The sequence below is a fragment of the Amaranthus tricolor genome, chromosome 14 (genome assembly GCF_026212465.1).
Source record: "Amaranthus tricolor cultivar Red isolate AtriRed21 chromosome 14, ASM2621246v1, whole genome shotgun sequence".
NCBI lineage: Eukaryota > Viridiplantae > Streptophyta > Magnoliopsida > Caryophyllales > Amaranthaceae > Amaranthus > Amaranthus tricolor.
Genome location: NC_080060.1, coordinates 24,438,245 through 24,460,811, shown reverse-complemented (window position 1 = coordinate 24,460,811; position 22,567 = coordinate 24,438,245). Strand labels below are relative to the sequence as shown.

General features: G+C 35.6%; 1 protein-coding gene across 1 annotated transcript; it reads right to left on the bottom strand.

The window, feature by feature from the left end:
* Positions 1–14,108: 14,108 nt before the first annotated feature.
* Positions 14,109–19,956, bottom strand: LOC130799436 (uncharacterized). The gene is made up of 3 exons (XM_057662527.1): positions 19,735–19,956; positions 19,128–19,329; positions 14,109–18,817 (listed from the first exon to the last, which is right to left on the bottom strand). Exons 1-3 carry the CDS (start codon positions 19,954–19,956, stop codon positions 14,109–14,111), a joined length of 5,133 nt encoding a protein of 1,710 aa, XP_057518510.1.
* Between the last annotated feature and the right edge of the window lie 2,611 nt (positions 19,957–22,567).

Sequence of the window (22,567 nt, the reverse complement as noted above, 5' to 3'; positions counted from 1 at the left end):
CATTGATCCTTGTTCATTCTTCATCGTTCATTCTTCATTGATCATTGATCCTTGTTCATTCTTCATCATCCATTCGTCATTGACCATTGATCCTTGTTCATTCTTCATCGTTCATTCTTTATTGATCATTAATCCTTGTTCATTCTTCATCGTTCATTCTTCATTGATCATTGATCCTTGTTCATTGTTCAATTATCATTGATCCTTGTTCATTCTTCATCGTTCATTCTTCATTGATCATTGATCCTTGTTCATTCTTCAATTATCATTGATCCTTGTTCATTCTTCATCGTTCATTCTTCATTGATCATTGATCCTTGTTCATTCTTAATCGTTCATTCGTCATTGACCATTAATCCTTGTTCATTCTTCATCGTTCATTCTTAATTGACCATTGATCCTTGTTCATTCTTCATCGTTCATTCTTCATTGATCATTGATCCTTGTTCATTCTTCATCGTTCATTCTATATTGATCATTGATCCTTGTTCATTCTTCATCGTTCATTCTTTATTGATCATTAATCCTTGTTCATTCTTCATCGTTTATTCTTCATTGATCATTGATCCTTGTTCATTCTTCAATTATCATTGATCCTTGTTCATTCTTCATCGTTCATTCTTCATTGATCATTGATCCTTCTTCATTCTTAATAGTTCATTCGTCATTGACCATTAATCCTTGTTCATTCTTCATCGTTCATTCTTCATTGAGCATTGATCCTTGTTCATTCTTCGTCGTTCATTCGTCATTGACCATTGATCCTTGTTCATTCTTCATCGTTCATTCTTCATTGATCATTGATCCTTGTTCATTCTTCATCTTCATTCTATATTGATCTTTGATCCTTGTTCATTCTTCATCGTCCATTCATCATTGATCATTGATACTTGTTCATTCTTCATCGTTCATTCTTCATTGATCATTGATCCTTGTTCATTCTAAATCGTTCATTCTTCATTGATCATTGATCCTTTTTCATTCTTCATCGTTCATTCGTCATTGACCATTAATCCTTGGTCATTCTTCATCGTTCATTCTTCATTTTTCATTGATCCTTGTTCATTCTTCATCGTTCATTCTTCATTGATCATTAATCCTTGTTCATTCTTCATCGTTCATTCGTCATTGATCATTGATCCTTGTTCATTCTTCATCGTTCATTCGTCATTGATCATTAATCCTTGTTCATTCTTAATCGTTCATTCTTCATTGATCATTGATCCTTGTTCATTGTTCAATTATCATTGATCCTTGTTCATTCTTCATCGTTCATTCTTCATTGATCATTGATCCTTGTTCATTCTTAATCGTTCATTCGTCATTGACCATTAATCCTTGTTCATTCTTCATCGTTCATTCTTAATTGACCATTGATCCTTGTTCATTCTTCATCGTTCATTTTTCATTGATCATTGATCCTTGTTCATTCTTCATCGTTCATTCTATATTGATCATTAATCCTTGTTCATTCTTCATCGTTCATTCTTTATTGATCATTAATCCTTGTTCATTCTTCATCGTTCATTCTTCATTGATCATTGATCCTTGTTCATTCTTCAATTATCATTGATCCTTGTTCATTCTTCATCGTTCATTCTTCATTGATCATTGATCCTTCTTCATTCTTAATCGTTCATTCGTCATTGACCATTAATCCTTGTTCATTCTTCATCGTTCATTCTTCATTGAGCATTGATCCTTGTTCATTCTTCATCGTTCATTCTTCATTGATCATTGATCCTTGTTCATTCTTCGTCGTTCATTCGTCATTGACCATTGAACCTTGTTCATTCTTCATCGTTCATTCTTCATTGATCATTGATCCTTGTTCATTCTTCATCGTTCATTCTATATTGATCATTGATCCTTGTTCATTCTTCATCGTCCATTCGTCATTGATCATTGATCCTTGTTCATTCTTCATCGTTCATTCTTCATTGATCATTGACCTTGTTCATTCTTCAACGTTCATTCTTCATTTATCATTGATCCTTGTTCATTCTTCATCGTTCATTCGTCATTGATCATTCATCCTTGTTCATTCTTCATCGTTCATTCTTCATTGATCATTGATCCTTGTTCATTCTTCATCGTTCATTCTTCATTGATCATTGATCCTTCTTCATTCTTCATCCTTCATTCTTCATTGATCATTGATACTTGTTCATTCTTCATCGTTCATTCTTCATTGATCATTGATCCTTGTTCATTCTTCATTGATCATTGATCCTTGTTCATTCTTCATCGTTCATTCGTCATTGACTATTGATCCTTGTTCATTCTTCATCGTTCATTCTTTATTGATCATTAATCCTTGTTCATTCTTCATCGTTCATTCTTCATTGATCATTGATCCTTGTTCATTCTTCAATTATCATTGATCCTTGTTCATGCTTCATCTTTCATTCGTCATTGATCATTGATCCTTGTTCATTCTTCATCATTCATTCTTCATTTATCATTGATCCTTATTCATTCTTCATCGTTCATTCGTCATTGATCATTGATGCTTGTTCATTCTTCATCGTTCATTCTTCATTGATCATTGATCCTTGTTCATTCTTCATCGTTTATTCGTCATTGAGCATTAATCCTTGTTCATTCTTCATCGTTCATTCTTCATTGATCATTCTTCATTGATCATTGATCCTTGTTCCTTCTTCATCGTTCATTCTTCATTGATCATTAATCCTTGTTCATTCTTCATCGTTCATTCTTCATTGATCATTGATCCTTGTTCATTCTTCATCGTTCATTCGTCATTGATCATTGATCCTTGTTCATTCTTCATCGTTCATTCTTCATTGATCATTGATCCTTGTTCATTCTAAATCGTTCATTCTTCATTGATCATTGATCCTTGTTCATTCTAAATCGTTCATTCTTCATTGATCATTGATCCTTGTTCATTCTTCATCGTTCATTCTTCATTGATCATTGACCTTGTTCATTCTTCAACGTTCATTCTTCATTTATCATTGATCCTTGTTCATTCTTCATCGTTCATTCGTCATTGATCATTCATCCTTGTTCATTCTTCATCGTTCATTCTTCATTGATCATTGATCCTTGTTCATTCTTCATCGTTCATTCTTCATTGATCATTGATCCTTGTTCATTCTTCATCGTTCATTCTTCATTGATCATTGATCCTTGTTCATTCTTCATCGTTCATTCTTCATCGTTCATTCTTCATTGATCATTCATCCTTGTTCATTCATCATCGTTCATTCTTCATTGATCATTGATCCTTGTTCATTCTTCATCGTTCATTCGTCATTGATCATTGATCCTTGTTCATTCTTCATCGTTCATTCTTAATTGATCATTGATCCTTATTCATTCTTCATCGTTCATTCGTCATTGATCATTGATGCTTGTTCATTCTTCATCGTTCATTCTTCATTGATCATTGATCCTTGTTCATTCTTCATCGTTCATTCGTCATTGAGCATTAATCCTTGTTCATTCTTCATCGTTCATTCTTCATTGATCATTCTTCATTGATCATTGATCCTTGTTCATTCTTCATCGTTCATTCTTCATTGATCATTCATCCTTGTTCATTCTTCATCGTTCATTCTTCATTGATCATTGATCCTTGTTCATTCTTCATCGTTCATTCTTCATTGATCATTGATCCTTGTTCATTCTTCATCGTTCATTCGTCATTGACCATTGATCCTTGTTCATTCTTTATTGATCATTAATCCTTGTTCATTCTTCATCGTTCATTCTTCATTGATCATTGATCCTTGTTCATTCTTCAATTATCATTGATCCTTGTTCATGCTTCATCTTTCATTCGTCATTGATCATTGATCCTTGTTCATGCTTCATCTTTCATTCGTCATTGATCATTGATCCTTGTTCATTCTTCATCGTTCATTCTTCATTGATCATTGATCCTTGTTCATTCTTCATCCTTCATTCTTCATTGATCATTGATCCTTGTTCATTCTTCATCGTTCATTCTTCATTGATCATTGATCCTTGTTCATTCTTCATTGATCATTGATCCTTGTTCATTCTTCATCGTTCATTCGTCATTGACCATTGATCCTTGTTCATTCTTCATCGTTCATTCTTTATTGATCATTAATCCTTGTTCATTCTTCATCGTTCATTCTTCATTGATCATTGATCCTTGTTCATTCTTCAATTATCATTGATCCTTGTTCATGCTTCATCTTTCATTCGTCATTGATCATTGATCCTTGTTCATTCTTCATCATTCATTCTTCATTTATCATTGATCCTTATTCATTCTTCATCGTTCATTCGTCATTGATCATTGATGCTTGTTCATTCTTCATCGTTCATTCTTCATTGATCATTGATCCTTGTTCATTCTTCATCGTTCATTCGTCATTGAGCATTAATCCTTGTTCATTCTTCATCGTTCATTCTTCATTGATCATTCTTCATTGATCATTGATCCTTGTTCCTTCTTCATCGTTCATTCTTCATTGATCATTAATCCTTGTTCATTCTTCATCGTTCATTCTTCATTGATCATTGATCCTTGTTCATTCTTCATCGTTCATTCGTCATTGATCATTGATCCTTGTTCATTCTTCATCGTTCATTCTTCATTGATCATTGATCCTTGTTCATTCTAAATCGTTCATTCTTCATTGATCATTGATCCTTGTTCATTCTAAATCGTTCATTCTTCATTGATCATTGATCCTTGTTCATTCTTCATCGTTCATTCTTCATTGATCATTGACCTTGTTCATTCTTCAACGTTCATTCTTCATTTATCATTGATCCTTGTTCATTCTTCATCGTTCATTCGTCATTGATCATTCATCCTTGTTCATTCTTCATCGTTCATTCTTCATTGATCATTGATCCTTGTTCATTCTTCATCGTTCATTCTTCATTGATCATTGATCCTTGTTCATTCTTCATCGTTCATTCTTCATTGATCATTGATCCTTGTTCATTCTTCATCGTTCATTCTTCATCGTTCATTCTTCATTGATCATTCATCCTTGTTCATTCATCATCGTTCATGCTTCATTGATCATTGATCCTTGTTCATTCTTCATCGTTCATTCGTCATTGATCATTGATCCTTGTTCATTCTTCATCGTTCATTCTTCATTGATCATTGATCCTTATTCATTCTTCATCGTTCATTCGTCATTGATCATTGATGCTTGTTCATTCTTCATCGTTCATTCTTCATTGATCATTGATCCTTGTTCATTCTTCATCGTTCATTCGTCATTGAGCATTAATCCTTGTTCATTCTTCATCGTTCATTCTTCATTGATCATTCTTCATTCTTCATTGATCCTTGTTCATTCTTCATCGTTCATTCTTCATTGATCATTCATCCTTGTTCATTCTTCATCGTTCATTCTTCATTGATCATTGATCCTTGTTCATTCTTCATCGTTCATTCTTCATTGATCATTGATCCTTGTTCATTCTTCATCGTTCATTCGTCATTGACCATTGATCCTTGTTCATTCTTTATTGATCATTAATCCTTGTTCATTCTTCATCGTTCATTCTTCATTGATCATTGATCCTTGTTCATTCTTCATCGTTCATTCGTCATTGATCATTCATCCTTGTTCATTCTTCATCGTTCATTCTTCATTGATCATTGATCCTTGTTCATTCTTCATCGTTCATTCTTCATTGATCATTGAACCTTGTTCATTCTTCATCCTTCATTCTTCATTGATCATTGATCCTTGTTCATTCTTCATCGTTCATTCTTCATTGATCATTGATCCTTGTTCATTCTTCATTGATCATTGATCCTTGTTCATTCTTCATCGTTCATTCGTCATTGACCATTGATCCTTGTTCATTCTTCATCGTTCATTCTTTATTGATCATTAATCCTTGTTCATTCTTCATTGATCATTGATCCTTGTTCATTCTTCAATTATCATTGATCCTTGTTCATGCTTCATCTTTCATTCGTCATTGATCATTGATCCTTGTTCATTCTTCATCATTCATTCTTCATTTATCATTGATCCTTATTCATTCTTCATCGTTCATTCGTCATTGATCATTGATGCTTGTTCATTCTTCATCGTTCATTCTTCATTGATCATTGATCCTTGTTCATTCTTCATCGTTCATTCGTCATTGAGCATTAATCCATGTTCATTCTTCATCGTTCATTCTTCATTGATCATTCTTCATTGATCATTGATCCTTGTTCCTTCTTCATCGTTCATTCTTCATTGATCATTAATCCTTGTTCATTCTTCATCGTTCATTCTTCATTGATCATTGATCCTTGTTCATTCTTCATCGTTCATTCGTCATTGATCATTGATCCTTGTTCATTCTTCATCGTTCATTCTTCATTGATCATTGATCCTTGTTCATTCTAAATCGTTCATTCTTCATTGATCATTGATCCTTGTTCATTCTAAATCGTTCATTCTTCATTGATCATTGATCCTTGTTCATTCTTCATCGTTCATTCTTCATTGATCATTGACCTTGTTCATTCTTCAACGTTCATTCTTCATTTATCATTGATCCTTGTTCATTCTTCATCGTTCATTCGTCATTGATCATTCATCCTTGTTCATTCTTCATCGTTCATTCTTCATTGATCATTGATCCTTGTTCATTCTTCATCGTTCATTCTTCATTGATCATTGATCCTTGTTCATTCTTCATCGTTCATTCTTCATTGATCATTGATCCTTGTTCATTCTTCATCGTTCATTCTTCATCGTTCATTCTTCATTGATCATTCATCCTTGTTCATTCATCATCGTTCATTCTTCATTGATCATTGATCCTTGTTCATTCTTCATCGTTCATTCGTCATTGATCATTGATCCTTGTTCATTCTTCATCGTTCATTCTTCATTGATCATTGATCCTTATTCATTCTTCATCGTTCATTCGTCATTGATCATTGATGCTTGTTCATTCTTCATCGTTCATTCTTCATTGATCATTGATCCTTGTTCATTCTTCATCGTTCATTCGTCATTGAGCATTAATCCTTGTTCATTCTTCATCGTTCATTCTTCATTGATCATTCTTCATTGATCATTGATCCTTGTTCATTCTTCATCGTTCATTCTTCATTGATCATTCATCCTTGTTCATTCTTCATCGTTCATTCTTCATTGATCATTGATCCTTGTTCATTCTTCATCGTTCATTCTTCATTGATCATTGATCCTTGTTCATTCTTCATCGTTCATTCGTCATTGACCATTGATCCTTGTTCATTCTTTATTGATCATTAATCCTTGTTCATTCTTCATCGTTCATTCTTCATTGATCATTGATCCTTGTTCATTCTTCAATTATCATTGATCCTTGTTCATGCTTCATCTTTCATTCGTCATTGATCATTGATCCTTGTTCATTCTTCATCATTCATTCTTCATTGATCATTGATCCTTATTCATTCTTCATCGTTCATACGTCATTGATCATTGATGCTTGTTCATTCTTCATCGTTCATTCTTCATTGATCATTGATCCTTGTTCATTCTTCATCGTTCATTCGTCATTGAGCATTAACCCTTGTTCATTCTTCATCGTTCATTCTTCATTGATCATTCTTCATTGATCATTGATCCTTGTTCATTCTTCATCGTTCATTCTTCATTGATCATTAATCCTTGTTCATTCTTCATCGTTCATTCTTCATTGATCATTGATCCTTGTTCATTCTTCATCGTTCATTCGTCATTGATCATTGATCCTTGTTCATTCTTCATCGTTCATTCTTCATTGATCATTGATCCTTGTTCATTCTAAATCGTTCATTCTTCATTGATCATTGATCCTTGTTCATTCTAAATCGTTCCTTCTTCATTGATCATTGATCCTTGTTCATTTTCTATCGTTCATTCGTCATTGACCATTAATCCTTGGTCATTCTTCATCGTTCATTCTTCATTGATCATTGATCCTTGTTCATTCTTCATCGTTCATTCGTCATTGATCATTGATCCTTGTTCATTTTTCATCGTTCATTCTTCATTGATCATTGATCCTTGTTCATTCTTCATCGTTCATTCGTGATTGACCATTAATCCTTGTTCATTCTTCATCGTTCATTCTTCATTGATCATTGATCCTTGTTCATTCTTCATCGTTCATTCTTCATTGATCATTGATCCTTGTTCATTCTTCATCGTTCATTCGTTATTCACCATTAATCCTTGTTCATTCTTCATCGTTCATTCTTCATTGATCATTGATCCTTGTTCATTCTTCATCGTTCATTCGTTATTGACCATTAATCCTTGTTCATTCTTCATCGTTCATTCTTCATTGATCATTGATCCTTGTTCATTCTTCATCGTTCATTCTTCATTAATCATTGATCCTTGTTCATTCTTCATCGTTCATTCGTTATTCACCATTAATCCTTGTTCATTCTTCATCGTTCACTCTTCATTGATCATTGATCCTTGTTCATTCTTCATCGTTCATTCGTTATTGACCATTAATACTTGTTCATTCTTCATCGTTCATTCTTCATTGATCATTGATCCTTGTTCATTCTTCATCGTTCATTCTTCATTGATCATTGATCCTTGTTCATTCTTCATCGCTCATTCGTTATTCACCATTAATCCTTGTTCATTCTTCATCGTTCATTCTTCATTGATCATTGATCCTTGTTCATTCTTCATCGTTCATTCTTCATTGATCATTGATCCTTGTTCATTCTTCATCGTTCATTCGTCATTGATCATTGATCCTTGTTCATTCTTCATCGTTCATTCTTCATTGAGCATTGATCCTTGATCATTCTTCATCTTTCATTCTTCATTGAGCATTGATCCTTGTTCATTCTTCGTCGTTCATTCGTCATTAACCATTGATCCTTGTTCATTCTTCATCGTTCATTCTTCATTGATCATTGATCCTTGTTCATTCTTCATCGTTCATTCTATATTGATCATTGATCCTTGTTCATTCTTCATCGTCCATTCGTCATTGATCATTGATCCTTGTTCATTCTTCATCGATCATTCTTCATTGATCATTGACCTTGTTCATTCTTCAACGTTCATTCTTCATTGATCATTGATCCTTGTTCATTCTTCATCGTTCATTCGTCATTGATCATTCATCCTTGTTCATTCTTCATCGTTCATTCTTCATTGATCATTGATCCTTGTTCATTCTTCATCGTTCATTCTTCATTAATCATTGATCCTTGTTCATTCTTCATCGTTCATTCGTTATTCACCATTAATCCTTGTTCATTCTTCATCGTTCATTCTTCATTGATCATTGATCCTTGTTCATTCTTCATCGTTCATTCTTCATCGTTCATTCTTCATTGATCATTCATCCTTGTTCATTCATCATCGTTCATTCTTCATTGATCATTGATCCTTGTTCATTCTTCATCGTTCATTCGTCATTGATCATTGATCCTTGTTCATTCTTCATCGTTCATTCTTCATTGATCATTGATCCTTATTCATTCTTCATCGTTCATTCGTCATTGATCATTGATGCTTGTTCATTCTTCATCGTTCATTCTTCATTGATCATTTATCCTTGTTCATTCTTCATCGTTCATTCGTCATTGAGCATTAATCCTTGTTCATTCTTCATCGTTCATTCTTCATTGATCATTCTTCATTGATCATTGATCCTTGTTCATTCTTCATCGTTCATTCTTCATTGATCATTCATCCTTGTTCATTCTTCATCGTTCATTCTTCATTGATCATTGATCCTTGTTCATTCTTCATCGTTCATTCTTCATTGATCATTGATCCTTGTTCATTCTTCATCGTTCATTCGTCATTGACCATTGATCCTTGTTCATTCTTTATTGATCATTAATCCTTGTTCATTCTTCATCGTTCATTCTTCATTGATCATTGATCCTTGTTCATTCTTCAATTATCATTGATCCTTGTTCATGCTTCATCTTTCATTCGTCATTGATCATTGATCCTTGTTCATTCTTCATCATTCATTCTTCATTGATCATTGATCCTTATTCATTCTTCATCGTTCATACGTCATTGATCATTGATGCTTGTTCATTCTTCATCGTTCATTCTTCATTGATCATTGATCCTTGTTCATTCTTCATCGTTCATTCGTCATTGAGCATTAATCCTTGTTCATTCTTCATCGTTCATTCTTCATTGATCATTCTTCATTGATCATTGATCCTTGTTCATTCTTCATCGTTCATTCATCATTGATCATTAATCCTTGTTCATTCTTCATCGTTCATTCTTCATTGATCATTGATCCTTGTTCATTCTTCATCGTTCATTCGTCATTGATCATTGATCCTTGTTCATTCTTCATCGTTCATTCTTCATTGATCATTGATCCTTGTTCATTCTAAATCGTTCATTCTTCATTGATCATTGATCCTTGTTCATTCTAAATCGTTCCTTCTTCATTGATCATTGATCCTTATTCATTTTCTATCGTTCATTCGTCATTGACCATTAATCCTTGGTCATTCTTCATCGTTCATTCTTCATTGATCATTGATCCTTGTTCATTCTTCATCGTTCATTCGTCATTGATCATTGATCCTTGTTCATTTTTCATCGTTCATTCTTCATTGATCATTGATCCTTGTTCATTCTTCATCGTTCATTCGTGATTGACCATTAATCCTTGTTCATTCTTCATCGTTCATTCTTCATTGATCATTGATCCTTGTTCATTCTTCATCGTTCATTCTTCATTGATCATTGATCCTTGTTCATTCTTCATCGTTCATTCGTTATTCACCATTAATCCTTGTTCATTCTTCATCGTTCATTCTTCATTGATCATTGATCCTTGTTCATTCTTCATCGTTCATTCGTTATTGACCATTAATCCTTGTTCATTCTTCATCGTTCATTCTTCATTGATCATTGATCCTTGTTCATTCTTCATCGTTCATTCTTCATTAATCATTGATCCTTGTTCATTCTTCATCGTTCATTCGTTATTCACCATTAATCCTTGTTCATTCTTCATCGTTCACTCTTCATTGATCATTGATCCTTGTTCATTCTTCATCGTTCATTCGTTATTGACCATTAATCCTTGTTCATTCTTCATCGTTCATTCTTCATTGATCATTGATCCTTGTTCATTCTTCATCGTTCATTCTTCATTGATCATTGATCCTTGTTCATTCTTCATCGCTCATTCGTTATTCACCATTAATCCTTGTTCATTCTTCATCGTTCATTCTTCATTGATCATTGATCCTTGTTCATTCTTCATCGTTCATTCTTCATTGATCATTGATCCTTGTTCATTCTTCATCGTTCATTCGTCATTGATCATTGATCCTTGTTCATTCTTCATCGTTCATTCTTCATTGAGCATTGATCCTTGATCATTCTTCATCTTTCATTCTTCATTGAGCATTGATCCTTGTTCATTCTTCGTCGTTCATTCGTCATTAACCATTGATCCTTGTTCATTCTTCATCGTTCATTCTTCATTGATCATTGATCCTTGTTCATTCTTCATCGTTCATTCTATATTGATCATTGATCCTTGTTCATTCTTCATCGTCCATTCGTCATTGATCATTGATCCTTGTTCATTCTTCATCGTTCATTCTTCATTGATCATTGACCTTGTTCATTCTTCAACGTTCATTCTTCATTGATCATTGATCCTTGTTCATTCTTCATCGTTCATTCGTCATTGATCATTCATCCTTGTTCATTCTTCATCGTTCATTCTTCATTGATCATTGATCCTTGTTCATTCTTCATCGTTCATTCTTCATTAATCATTGATCCTTGTTCATTCTTCATCGTTCATTCGTTATTCACCATTAATCCTTGTTCATTCTTCATCGTTCACTCTTCATTGATCATTGATCCTTGTTCATTCTTCATCGTTCATTCGTTATTGACCATTAATCCTTGTTCATTCTTCATCGTTCATTCTTCATTGATCATTGATCCTTGTTCATTCTTCATCGTTCATTCTTCATTGATCATTGATCCTTGTTCATTCTTCATCGCTCATTCGTTATTCACCATTAATCCTTGTTCATTCTTCATCGTTCATTCTTCATTGATCATTGATCCTTGTTCATTCTTCATCGTTCATTCTTCATTGATCATTGATCCTTGTTCATTCTTCATCGTTCATTCGTCATTGATCATTGATCCTTGTTCATTCTTCATCGTTCATTCTTCATTGAGCATTGATCCTTGATCATTCTTCATCTTTCGTTCTTCATTGAGCATTGATCCTTGTTCATTCTTCGTCGTTCATTCGTCATTAACCATTGATCCTTGTTCATTCTTCATCGTTCATTCTTCATTGATCATTGATCCTTGTTCATTCTTCATCGTTCATTCTATATTGATCATTGATCCTTGTTCATTCTTCATCGTCCATTCGTCATTGATCATTGATCCTTGTTCATTCTTCATCGTTCATTCTTCATTGATCATTGACCTTGTTCATTCTTCAACGTTCATTCTTCATTGATCATTGATCCTTGTTCATTCTTCATCGTTCATTCGTCATTGATCATTCATCCTTGTTCATTCTTCATCGTTCATTCTTCATTGATCATTGATCCTTGTTCATTCTTCATCATTCATTCTTCAATGATCATTGATCCTTGTTCATTCTTCATCGTTCATTCTTCATTGATCATTGATCCTTGTTCATTCTTCATCGTTCATTCTTCATTGATCATTGATCCTTGTTCATTCTTCATCGTTCATTCGTCATTGACCATTGATCCTTGTTCATTCTTCATCGTTCATTCTTTATTGATCATTAATCCTTGTTCATTCTTCATCGTTCATTCTTCATTGATCATTGATCCTTGTTCATTCTTTAATTATCATTGATCCTTGTTCATTCTTCACCTTTCATTCGTCATTGATCATTGATCCTTGTTCATTCTTCATCATTCATTCTTCATTGATCATTGATCCTTGTTCATTTTCTATCGTTCATTCGTCATTGACCATTAATCCTTGGTCATTCTTCATCGTTCATTCTTCATTGATCATTGATCCTTGTTCATTCTTCATCGTTCATTCGTCATTGATCATTGATCCTTGTTCATTTTTCATCGTTCATTCTTCATTGATCATTGATCCTTGTTCATTCTTCATCGTTCATTCGTGATTGACCATTAATCCTTGTTCATTCTTCATCGTTCATTCTTCATTGATCATTGATCCTTGTTCATTCTTCATCGTTCATTCTTCATTGATCATTGTTCCTTGTTCATTCTTCATCGTTCATTCGTTATTCACCATTAATCCTTGTTCATTCTTCATCGTTCATTCTTCATTGATCATTGATCCTTGTTCATTCTTCATCGTTCATTCTTCATTGATCATTGATCCTTGTACATTCTTCATCGTTCATTCGTTATTCACCATTAATCCTTGTTCATTCTTCATCGTTCATTCTTCATTGATCATTGATCCTTGTTCATTCTTCATCGTTCATTCTTCATTGATCATTGATCCTTGTTCATTCTTCATCGTTCATTCGTCATTGATCATTGATCCTTGTTCATTCTTCATCGCTCATTCTTCATTGAGCATTTGATGCAAAACAAAGGGGTGGTTATGGCCTTTGTTATGCACTGATTCTCGTTGACTAACAACCTTAATCAATGGCACCTTTAGAAACCCCAAATACTTCCCAAACAAACGCCCAGGCACTCCAAACAGGCCAAGAAGGAACTTCTTGATTTTCTGATGAGGGTGCTTTATGCTCCTTGTCTGATTTGTATGACTAACCTATGATAACTACAATGCAAGGATATTGAAGCCTTGATTGTAGGGTCCCTTTGAGAATCCAAGTTTCTACGTAACTTGCTATTCTCTCCGGCCAAGTTGAATCGCAACTTGAGGAAGTTTGCAAAAACTTCAAAACATAAAACTTCTGAAAATACCTCTTGTTATTGATTGATCAAAACTGAAACATGAACTCCTTATTACATGAGGGCCTACGTATATATAGAGTTTGGAATCTAAAAACTAGTCGTTACAAATGCTAAGCTAAAATACACGTGGATTAACTAACAAAACAGAAATGTAAACAAAAGGGCCAACACTTAGACAAATTTCTCTGATCTTCATGATCTGCTGGCCAGCCTTCCTTCAACGTGTATTATAGGCTTCCTGGTGGTTTGTTAGTAAGACCCTAGGCCCTGTGTGGCTAGGCCCATGTAGTGAGATGACATTGCAGTCTCTCTCAATGTCCAGGTGTCTCTGGTTTGTGCTCAGGAGGGTCCACAAGGTCTGCTGCTTGTCAGAATGTTCTGTTACACTGTTCCTGCTATCCATTGGCTCTCTTGTTCCCATAGTGCTGTCTTCTGTTGTGTAATGATCCTCCCCAGTTTCTCTTCGTATTCTTAGGTCCATGTTTGATGTGTGGGAAGTATCATTGCTTATCCTTTGACCTTTATGCTTAGAAGGCAAGTTGGGAACACTGTCTTGTTCCTGTTCCCTATTGTCATGGTCACTGTTCCCTGATGCATTTGCATCAACCCCTCCCTCTTGGGAAAGAATTGTCCCTAATTCTTGAGTTGGTTGATGTAGGGTAAGATCTCCTATATTAAAAATAGGGGATATGTTATACTCTGTGGGTAACTGGATCTCAAAGGCATTGTTCCCAATTTTTCTCAGCACTGAGTATGGCCCTATGGCTCTTGGTTGTAGCTTATTTCTTCTGAGGTGTGGAAACCTTTTCTTCCTGAGATACACCCACACTTGGTCACCGTCCTTAATCTGTTGCCTTGCTTTTAAATGCTTGTCAGCTTGCACCTTGTACTTCTTGTTAGTCTCCTCCAAATTGGTATGAACTTGCTTGTGGACTGCTTCCATTTGCTTGATTAGCTCTTCTGCTTCCAGTTGTTTGCTGTCACACATTGGTAAATCAATCAGTGATATAGGAAGTAGAGGGTTGGTACCATACACACATTCAAATGGGGTATGCTTAGTGGCACGACTAGGGGCTCTGTTGTATGCGAATTCAGCATGGCATAACTTGAGGTCCCATTCCCTTATGTTTGTGCTTACCAAGGTTCTGAGTATAGTGCCCAAAGTTCTATTAGTTACTTCTGTTTGTCCATCTGTTTGCGGATGGTAAGCAGTACTAAACAAAAGCTTAGTGCCTAGCATCTTCCACAAGGATTTCCAAAAGTTACTTAGGAACTTGCTATCCCTGTCAGAGACAAGAGTCCTGGGGATGCCATGCAATCTTACGATTTCAGCAAAGAACAGTTTGGCTATGTAATGTGCATCATCAGTCTTAGTGCATGCTATGAAATGAGCCATTTTAGAGAATCTATCTACTACCACCATGATAGCATCCTTTCCCCTCTTAGTCTTAGGCAATGCCATCATGAAATCCAGGCTCAAGTGTTCCCATGGTCTGTGAGCTATAGGTAAAGGTAAGTACTCTCCCTTATGAAAAGTGACTTTAGCCTTAAGGCAAGTCTCACATTTTAATATGTGTTTACCCACTGTGCCAAGCATCTTTGGCCAAAAGAAATGTTTAGCTAACATGTCAAGGGTTTTCTGAATCCCATAATGCCCTGCTATGCTTCCTTCATGCACTTCTATTACTAAAATGGTTCTAAGAGGTAGCTTAGGTATGCATAGCTTGTTCCCTTTAAACAAGTATCCTTGGTGTATGCTAAATAACCCTTGTGGTGTGTCATGACATAGCTTATATATATCTGCAAAATCAGGACAGGTCTGGTACTGGTCTTTGATGAATTCAAACCCTAAAATCTTAGATCCTAATATTCCTATCATGCAGTGTTTCCTACTCAAGGCATCTGCAATGATAATTGTCTTGCCCACCTTATACCTAGCTGAGAAGTCAAAGGTCTGCATAAACTCTACCCATCTTGCATGTCTACTGCTGAATTTGTGCTGACTGTTTATGTATTTTAAGGACTCATGATCTGTGTGAAGCACAAAAGGTTGGATTCTAAGGTAGTGAGACCAATGTTCAAAAGCTCTTATGATAGCATAAAATTCTTTATCATAAGTGGAGTAATTTAACCTACTGTCATTGAGCTTTTCACTGAAAAAAGCTACTGGTCTACCCTCCTGAACCAGCACTGCTCCAATCCCTACTCCACTTGCATCACATTCTAGCTCAAAGGGTTTGGTAAAATCAGGTAGCTTGAGTATAGGGGCTTTACACATCATGTCCTTAAGGGTTTCAAATGCTTGCTGTGCAGCAGGTGTCCACTCAAACTTTCCTTGCTTAGTACACTCTGTCACAGGGGCCAAAACAGAGCTAAAATCCTTTATAAACCTTCTATAAAAGGATGCCAACCCATGGAATGATCTTACTTGTGTTAGAGTAGTGGGTGTAGGCCATTCTTTTATAGCTTTAACCTTTTCAGGGTCCACTCTAACTCCTGTTTTCCCTATGATGTAACCCAAGAAACTAACCTCAGGTAACAGGAAGTTACATTTCTCTAGTTTAGCATACAGTCTCTGTTTTCTTAAGACCTCAAATAATTGTTGCAGGTGTCTCATGTGTTCTTCCTTTTCCCTACTGTAAATGAGTATATCATCTAGATAGACAACTATAAACTTTCCCAAAAATGGTCTCAATATCTCATTCATAAGCCTCATGAATGTGCTAGGGGCACCAGTCAAACCAAAGGGCATCACAAGCCATTCATATAGCCCATACTTGGTCTTGAATGCAGTTTTCCATTCATCCCCTGCTTTCATCCTAATTTGGTGATATCCACTTCTTAGATCCACCTTACTGAACCACTGTGAACCACCCAATTCATCCAAGATATCATCAATTCTTGGTATAGGAAACCTATACTTAATGGTTATGTTGTTCATACTACGGCTGTCAATGCACATTCTCCATGTGCCATCCTTCTTTGGCACTAACAGAGTGGGTACTGCACAGGGGCTTAAGCTCTCTCTTACATATCCCCTTTGCATTAATTCTTCCACTTGTCTTTGTAGTTCTTGAGTTTCCTTAGGGTTGGACCTATAGGCAGTCTTATTAGGTAAACTAGCTCCTGGTACCAAATCTATCTGGTGTTCAATGCCTCTCACAGGTGGTAAACCAGGGGGTAACTCATTAGGAAAAACATCCTTATATTGATCCAACAAGCTTCTCAATTCATGTGGTATAGGTATAGGCTCATGGACTTCCTTGGTAACCAGAAGGTATATCTCTCCTTGACCTTGGATTTCCTTTTCACACTCCCTTCTGTTCATTAAATGGACATGCACTTTAGTAATCTTAGGAGGAACAGCTCTGTGTGGGGGCAGGGGTAACAGCTCTTTTTTCTTTCCATTATGCCTAAGGGTATAGGTGTTGGTATAACCATTGTGTGTGGTCTTTTTATCATATTGCCATGGTCTGCCCAGCAGCAGATGACAGGCATCCATCTCTAACACATCACACAGAATATCATCCACATATGTTCCCAAGGTCATGCTCACTAAACACTGTCTACTCACTGACCCACTTGACTTGTTGTCTAACCATTTCATTAAGTAAGGATGTGGGTGAGGCTTGGTTTCTAAATTTAACTCATCTACCAGCTGCTTACTGATGCAATTAGATTCACTCCCGCTATCAATGATTAAATCACAAACCTTCCCCTGTACCCTACATTTGGTCTGAAAAATATTCTCTCTTTGGTCAGACTTTTTGTCCATGGGGGTAGCTTGGAAACTTCTTCTAATGATTAAGCTAACATGCTCTTCTTCAGGTGGTATCTTCTCCAGATCCTCTCCTCCTTCTTCCTCAGTCTCCCCTTCATAAGTATGCCATTTTTCTTGCTCATCTACCCAAAAAGTACCATCTTCATCACTAAGGCTTGGTGGGTCTATTTCTTCTTCTTGTCCATTCTTTGAAACTAACATTCTTTTGGGGTTGGTGTTTTGCCTAATGTCAATCCACTCTCTCATGGTAAAAGCTCTAGCATTAGGACAATCCCTCTTGTAATGTCCTCTTCCATTGCACTTAAAACATATCACATCCTTAGGATTTATGGGGGGCTCTGTTTTTGTTGTACTGTTTTTAGGTCCAGTGCCCTGTGCCTCCTTCCTAGGTGTGGTGAAACTACTGGTGTTCCTAGGGTTGTAGGTCCTGGTGGTCTTATTGTGTGTGGCAGTTAATCTGTTAACAAATCTCTCAACATCAATGGCATGTAAACTTGCTGTGTTCAGCGTGAGGTCAGGTGTGATCCTTAAGTGGTCCCTTATGTCCTCTCTTAATCCTGCAATGAACCTACTGACTCTCATGTCCTCAGGCTCATTGATGTCACACAGAACATAGGTTCTTTCCCATTCATTCACATACTCTTGTACAGACCTACTCCCTTGTTTCATGGAATTGAGTTGAACATATTGTTGTTGTTTATAGGCAGATGGAATATATTTTCTTCTCATGTTCTTCTTGAGTTTTCCCCAAGTGTTGATCCTACTCCTTCCTTCCCTAAGCCTTTGTTTCTGTGTTCCCTCTAACCAAACAGCAGCTGACTTAATCAATTTTACCTTAGCCAACTTATACTGATGATCCATTGGTGTTTCCCTAAATTCAAAGTACTGTTCCATTCTTTCCTCCCATTCTATGTATTTGGCTGGATCATGTGAAGTTCCATCGAATTCAGGTATATCCAATTTGATTGTTCTATCTTCGTATGGTCGAGGATTAGGGTTTGGTGTTCTATCAATTCGGTTTTGTGTAATCACACCGGTCATCTCTTCTCTAAACTGACGCAAACTATTCTCCATCATCCTATGCATTCTTGCTTCTATTTCTCCCAATCTTTCCTCCATGGTCATATCCATTCGACCAGAGACAGCTAATTAACGAGCAATGCACATAACAAAAATGAATGCAAAAATCGTAATGCAAGAAAACCAAATGATTGTATGAGTGGGTGTCTTGTGTCAGAATGTATGCACCAATGTTCTCAAATGAATGAAAATTGAAATTAAAATAGGAAAGATTACTCCCTGTATGTTGTAGAATCACTGACGATTGATCTTGAATGACGATTTAAAAAATCGCCCAGCGCCTTTTCTTCAAAATTCCCAGAACAATATGAAACCTCTTTCCTCAGACTGCTTCTTTGTACTACTCTTTCCCAATTCGTAACTGGGCTCTGATACCAAGTTGATGCAAAACAAAGGGGTGGTTATGGCCTTTGTTATGCACTGATTCTCGTTGACTAACAACCTTAATCAATGGCACCTTTAGAAACCCCAAATACTTCCCAAACAAACGCCCAGGCACTCCAAACAGGCCAAGAAGGAACTTCTTGATTTTCTGATGAGGGTGCTTTATGCTCCTTGTCTGATTTGTATGACTAACCTATGATAACTACAATGCAAGGATATTGAAGCCTTGATTGTAGGGTCCCTTTGAGAATCCAAGTTTCTACGTAACTTGCTATTCTCTCCGGCCAAGTTGAATCGCAACTTGAGGAAGTTTGCAAAAACTTCAAAACATAAAACTTCTGAAAATACCTCTTGTTATTGATTGATCAAAACTGAAACATGAACTCCTTATTACATGAGGGCCTACGTATATATAGAGTTTGGAATCTAAAAACTAGCCGTTACAAATGCTAAGCTAAAATACACGTGGATTAACTAACAAAACAGAAATGTAAACAAAAGGGCCAACACTTAGACAAATTTCTCTGATCTTCATGATCTGCTGGCCAGCCTTCCTTCAACGTGTATTATAGGCTTCCTGGTGGTTTGTTAGTAAGACCCTAGGCCCTGTGTGGCTAGGCCCATGTAGTGAGATGACATTGCAGTCTCTCTCAATGTCCAGGTGTCTCTGGTTTGTGCTCAGGAGGGTCCACAAGGTCTGCTGCTTGTCAGAATGTTCTGTTACACTGTTCCTGCTATCCATTGGCTCTCTTGTTCCCATAGTGCTGTCTTCTGTTGTGTAATGATCCTCCCCAGTTTCTCTTCGTATTCTTAGGTCCATGTTTGATGTGTGGGAAGTATCATTGCTTATCCTTTGACCTTTATGCGTAGAAGGCAAGTTGGGAACACTGTCTTGTTCCTGTTCCCTATTGTCATGGTCACTGTTCCCTGATGCATTTGCATCAGCATTGATCCTTGATCATTCTTCATCTTTCATTCTTCATTGAGCATTGATCCTTGTTCATTCTTCGTCGTTCATTCGTCATTGACCATTGATCCTTGTTCATTCTTCATCGTTCATTCTTCATTGATCATTGATCCTTGTTCATTCTTCATCGTTCATTCTCCATTGATCATTGATCCTTGTTCATTCTTCATCGTTCATTCGTCATTGACCATTGATCCTTGTTCATTCTTCATCGTTCATTCTTTATTGATCATTAATCCTTGTTCATTCTTCATCGTTCATTCTTCATTGATCATTGATCCTTGTTCATTCTTTAATTATCATTGATCCTTGTTCATTCTTCACCTTTCATTCGTCATTGATCATTGATCCCTGTTCATTCTTCATCATTCATTCTTCATTGATCATTGATCCTTGTTCATTATTCATCGTTCATTCGTCATTGATCATTGATGCTTGTTCATTCTTCATCGTTCATTCTTCATTGATCATTGATCCTTGTTCATTCTTCATCGTTCATTCTATATTGATCATTGATTCTTGTTCATTCTTCATCCTCCATTCGTCATTGATCATTGATCCTTGTTCATTCTTCATCGTTCATTCTTCATTGATCATTGATCCTTGTTCATTATTCATCGTTCATTCGTCATTGATCATTCATCCTTGTTCATTCTTCATCGTTCATTCTTCATTGATCATTGATCCTTGTTCATTCTTCATCATTCATTCTTCATTGATCATTGATCCTTGTTCATTCTTCATCGTTCATTCTTCATTGATCATTGATCCTTGTTCATTCTTCATCGTTCATTCTTCATTGATCATTGATCCTTGTTCATTCTTCATCGTTCATTCGTCATTGACCATTGATCCTTGTTCATTCTTCATCGTTCATTCTTTATTGATCATTAATCCTTGTTCATTCTTCATCGTTCATTCTTCATTGATCATTGATCCTTGTTCATTCTTTAATTATCATTGATCCTTGTTCATTCTTCACCTTTCATTCGTCATTGATCATTGATCCTTGTTCATTCTTCATCATTCATTCTTCATTGATCATTGATCCTTGTTCATTCTTCATCGTTCATTCGTCATTGATCATTGATGCTTGTTCATTCTTCATCGTTCATTCTTCATTGATCATTGATCCTTGTTCATTCTAAATCGTTCATTCTTCATTGATCATTGATCCTTGTTCATTCTAAATCGTTCCTTCTTCATTGATCATTGATCCTTGTTCATTTTCTATCGTTCATTCGTCATTGACCATTAATCCTTGGTCATTCTTCATCGTTCATTCTATATTGATCATTGATTCTTGTTCATTCTTCATCGTCCATTCGTCATTGATCATTGATCCTTGTTCATTCTTCATCGTTCATTCTTCATTGATCATTGATCCTTGTTCATTCTTCATCGTTCATTCTTCATTGATCATTGACCTTGTTCATTCTTCAACGTTCATTCTACATTGATCATTGATCCTTGTTCATTATTCATCGTTCATTCGTCATTGATCATTCATCCTTGTTCATTCTTCATCGTTCATTCTTCATTGATCATTGATCCTTGTTCATTCTTCATCATTCATTCTTCATTGATCATTGATCCTTGTTCATTCTTCATCGTTCATTCTTCATTGATCATTGATCCTTGTTCATTCTTCATCGTTCATTCTTCATTGATCATTGATCCTTGTTCATTCTTCATCGTTCATTCGTCATTGACCATTGATCCTTGTTCATTCTTCATCGTTCATTCTTTATTGATCATTAATCCTTGTTCATTCTTCATCGTTAATTCTTCATTGATCATTGATCCTTGTTCATTCTTTAATTATCATTGATCCTTGTTCATTCTTCACCGTTCATTCGTCATTGATCATTGATCCTTGTTCATTCTTCATCATTCATTCTTCATTGATCATTGATCCTTGTTCATTCTTCATCGTTCATTCGTCATTGATCATTGATGCTTGTTCATTCTTCATCGTTCATTCTTCATTGATCATTGATCCTTGTTCATTCTTCTTTGTTCATTCGTCATTGAGCATTAATCCTTGTTCATTCTTCATCTTTCATTCTTCATTGATCATTGATCCTTGTTCATTCTTCATCGTTCATTCGTCATTGATCATTGATCCTTGTTCATTCTTCATCGTTCATTCTATATTGATCATTGATCCTTGTTCATTCTTTATCGTCCATTCGTCATTGATCATTGATCCTTGTTCATTCTTCATCGTTCATTCGTCATTGATCATTGATCCTTGTTCATTCTTCATCGTTCATTCTTCATTGAGCATTGATCCTTGTTCATTCTTCGTCGTTCATTCGTCATTGACCATTGATCCTTGTTCATTCTTCATCGTTCATTCTTCATTGATCATTGATCCTTGTTCATTCTTCATCGTTCATTCTATATTGATCTTTGATCCTTGTTCATTCTTCATCGTCCATTCATCATTGATCATTGATCC

Coding starts and splice junctions, on each gene's coding strand:
- LOC130799436 (XM_057662527.1), bottom strand. CDS start 19,956: ATGGACCTAAGAATACGAAGAGAAACTGGGGAGGATCATTACACAACA. Junction 19,330..19,734: donor CTAGCCACACAGGGCCTAGG/GTCTTACTAACA, acceptor TAGTTATCATAG/GTTAGTCATACAAATCAGAC. Junction 18,818..19,127: donor CTTTGTTTTGCATCAACTTG/GTATCAGAGCCC, acceptor CTCGTTAATTAG/CTGTCTCTGGTCGAATGGAT.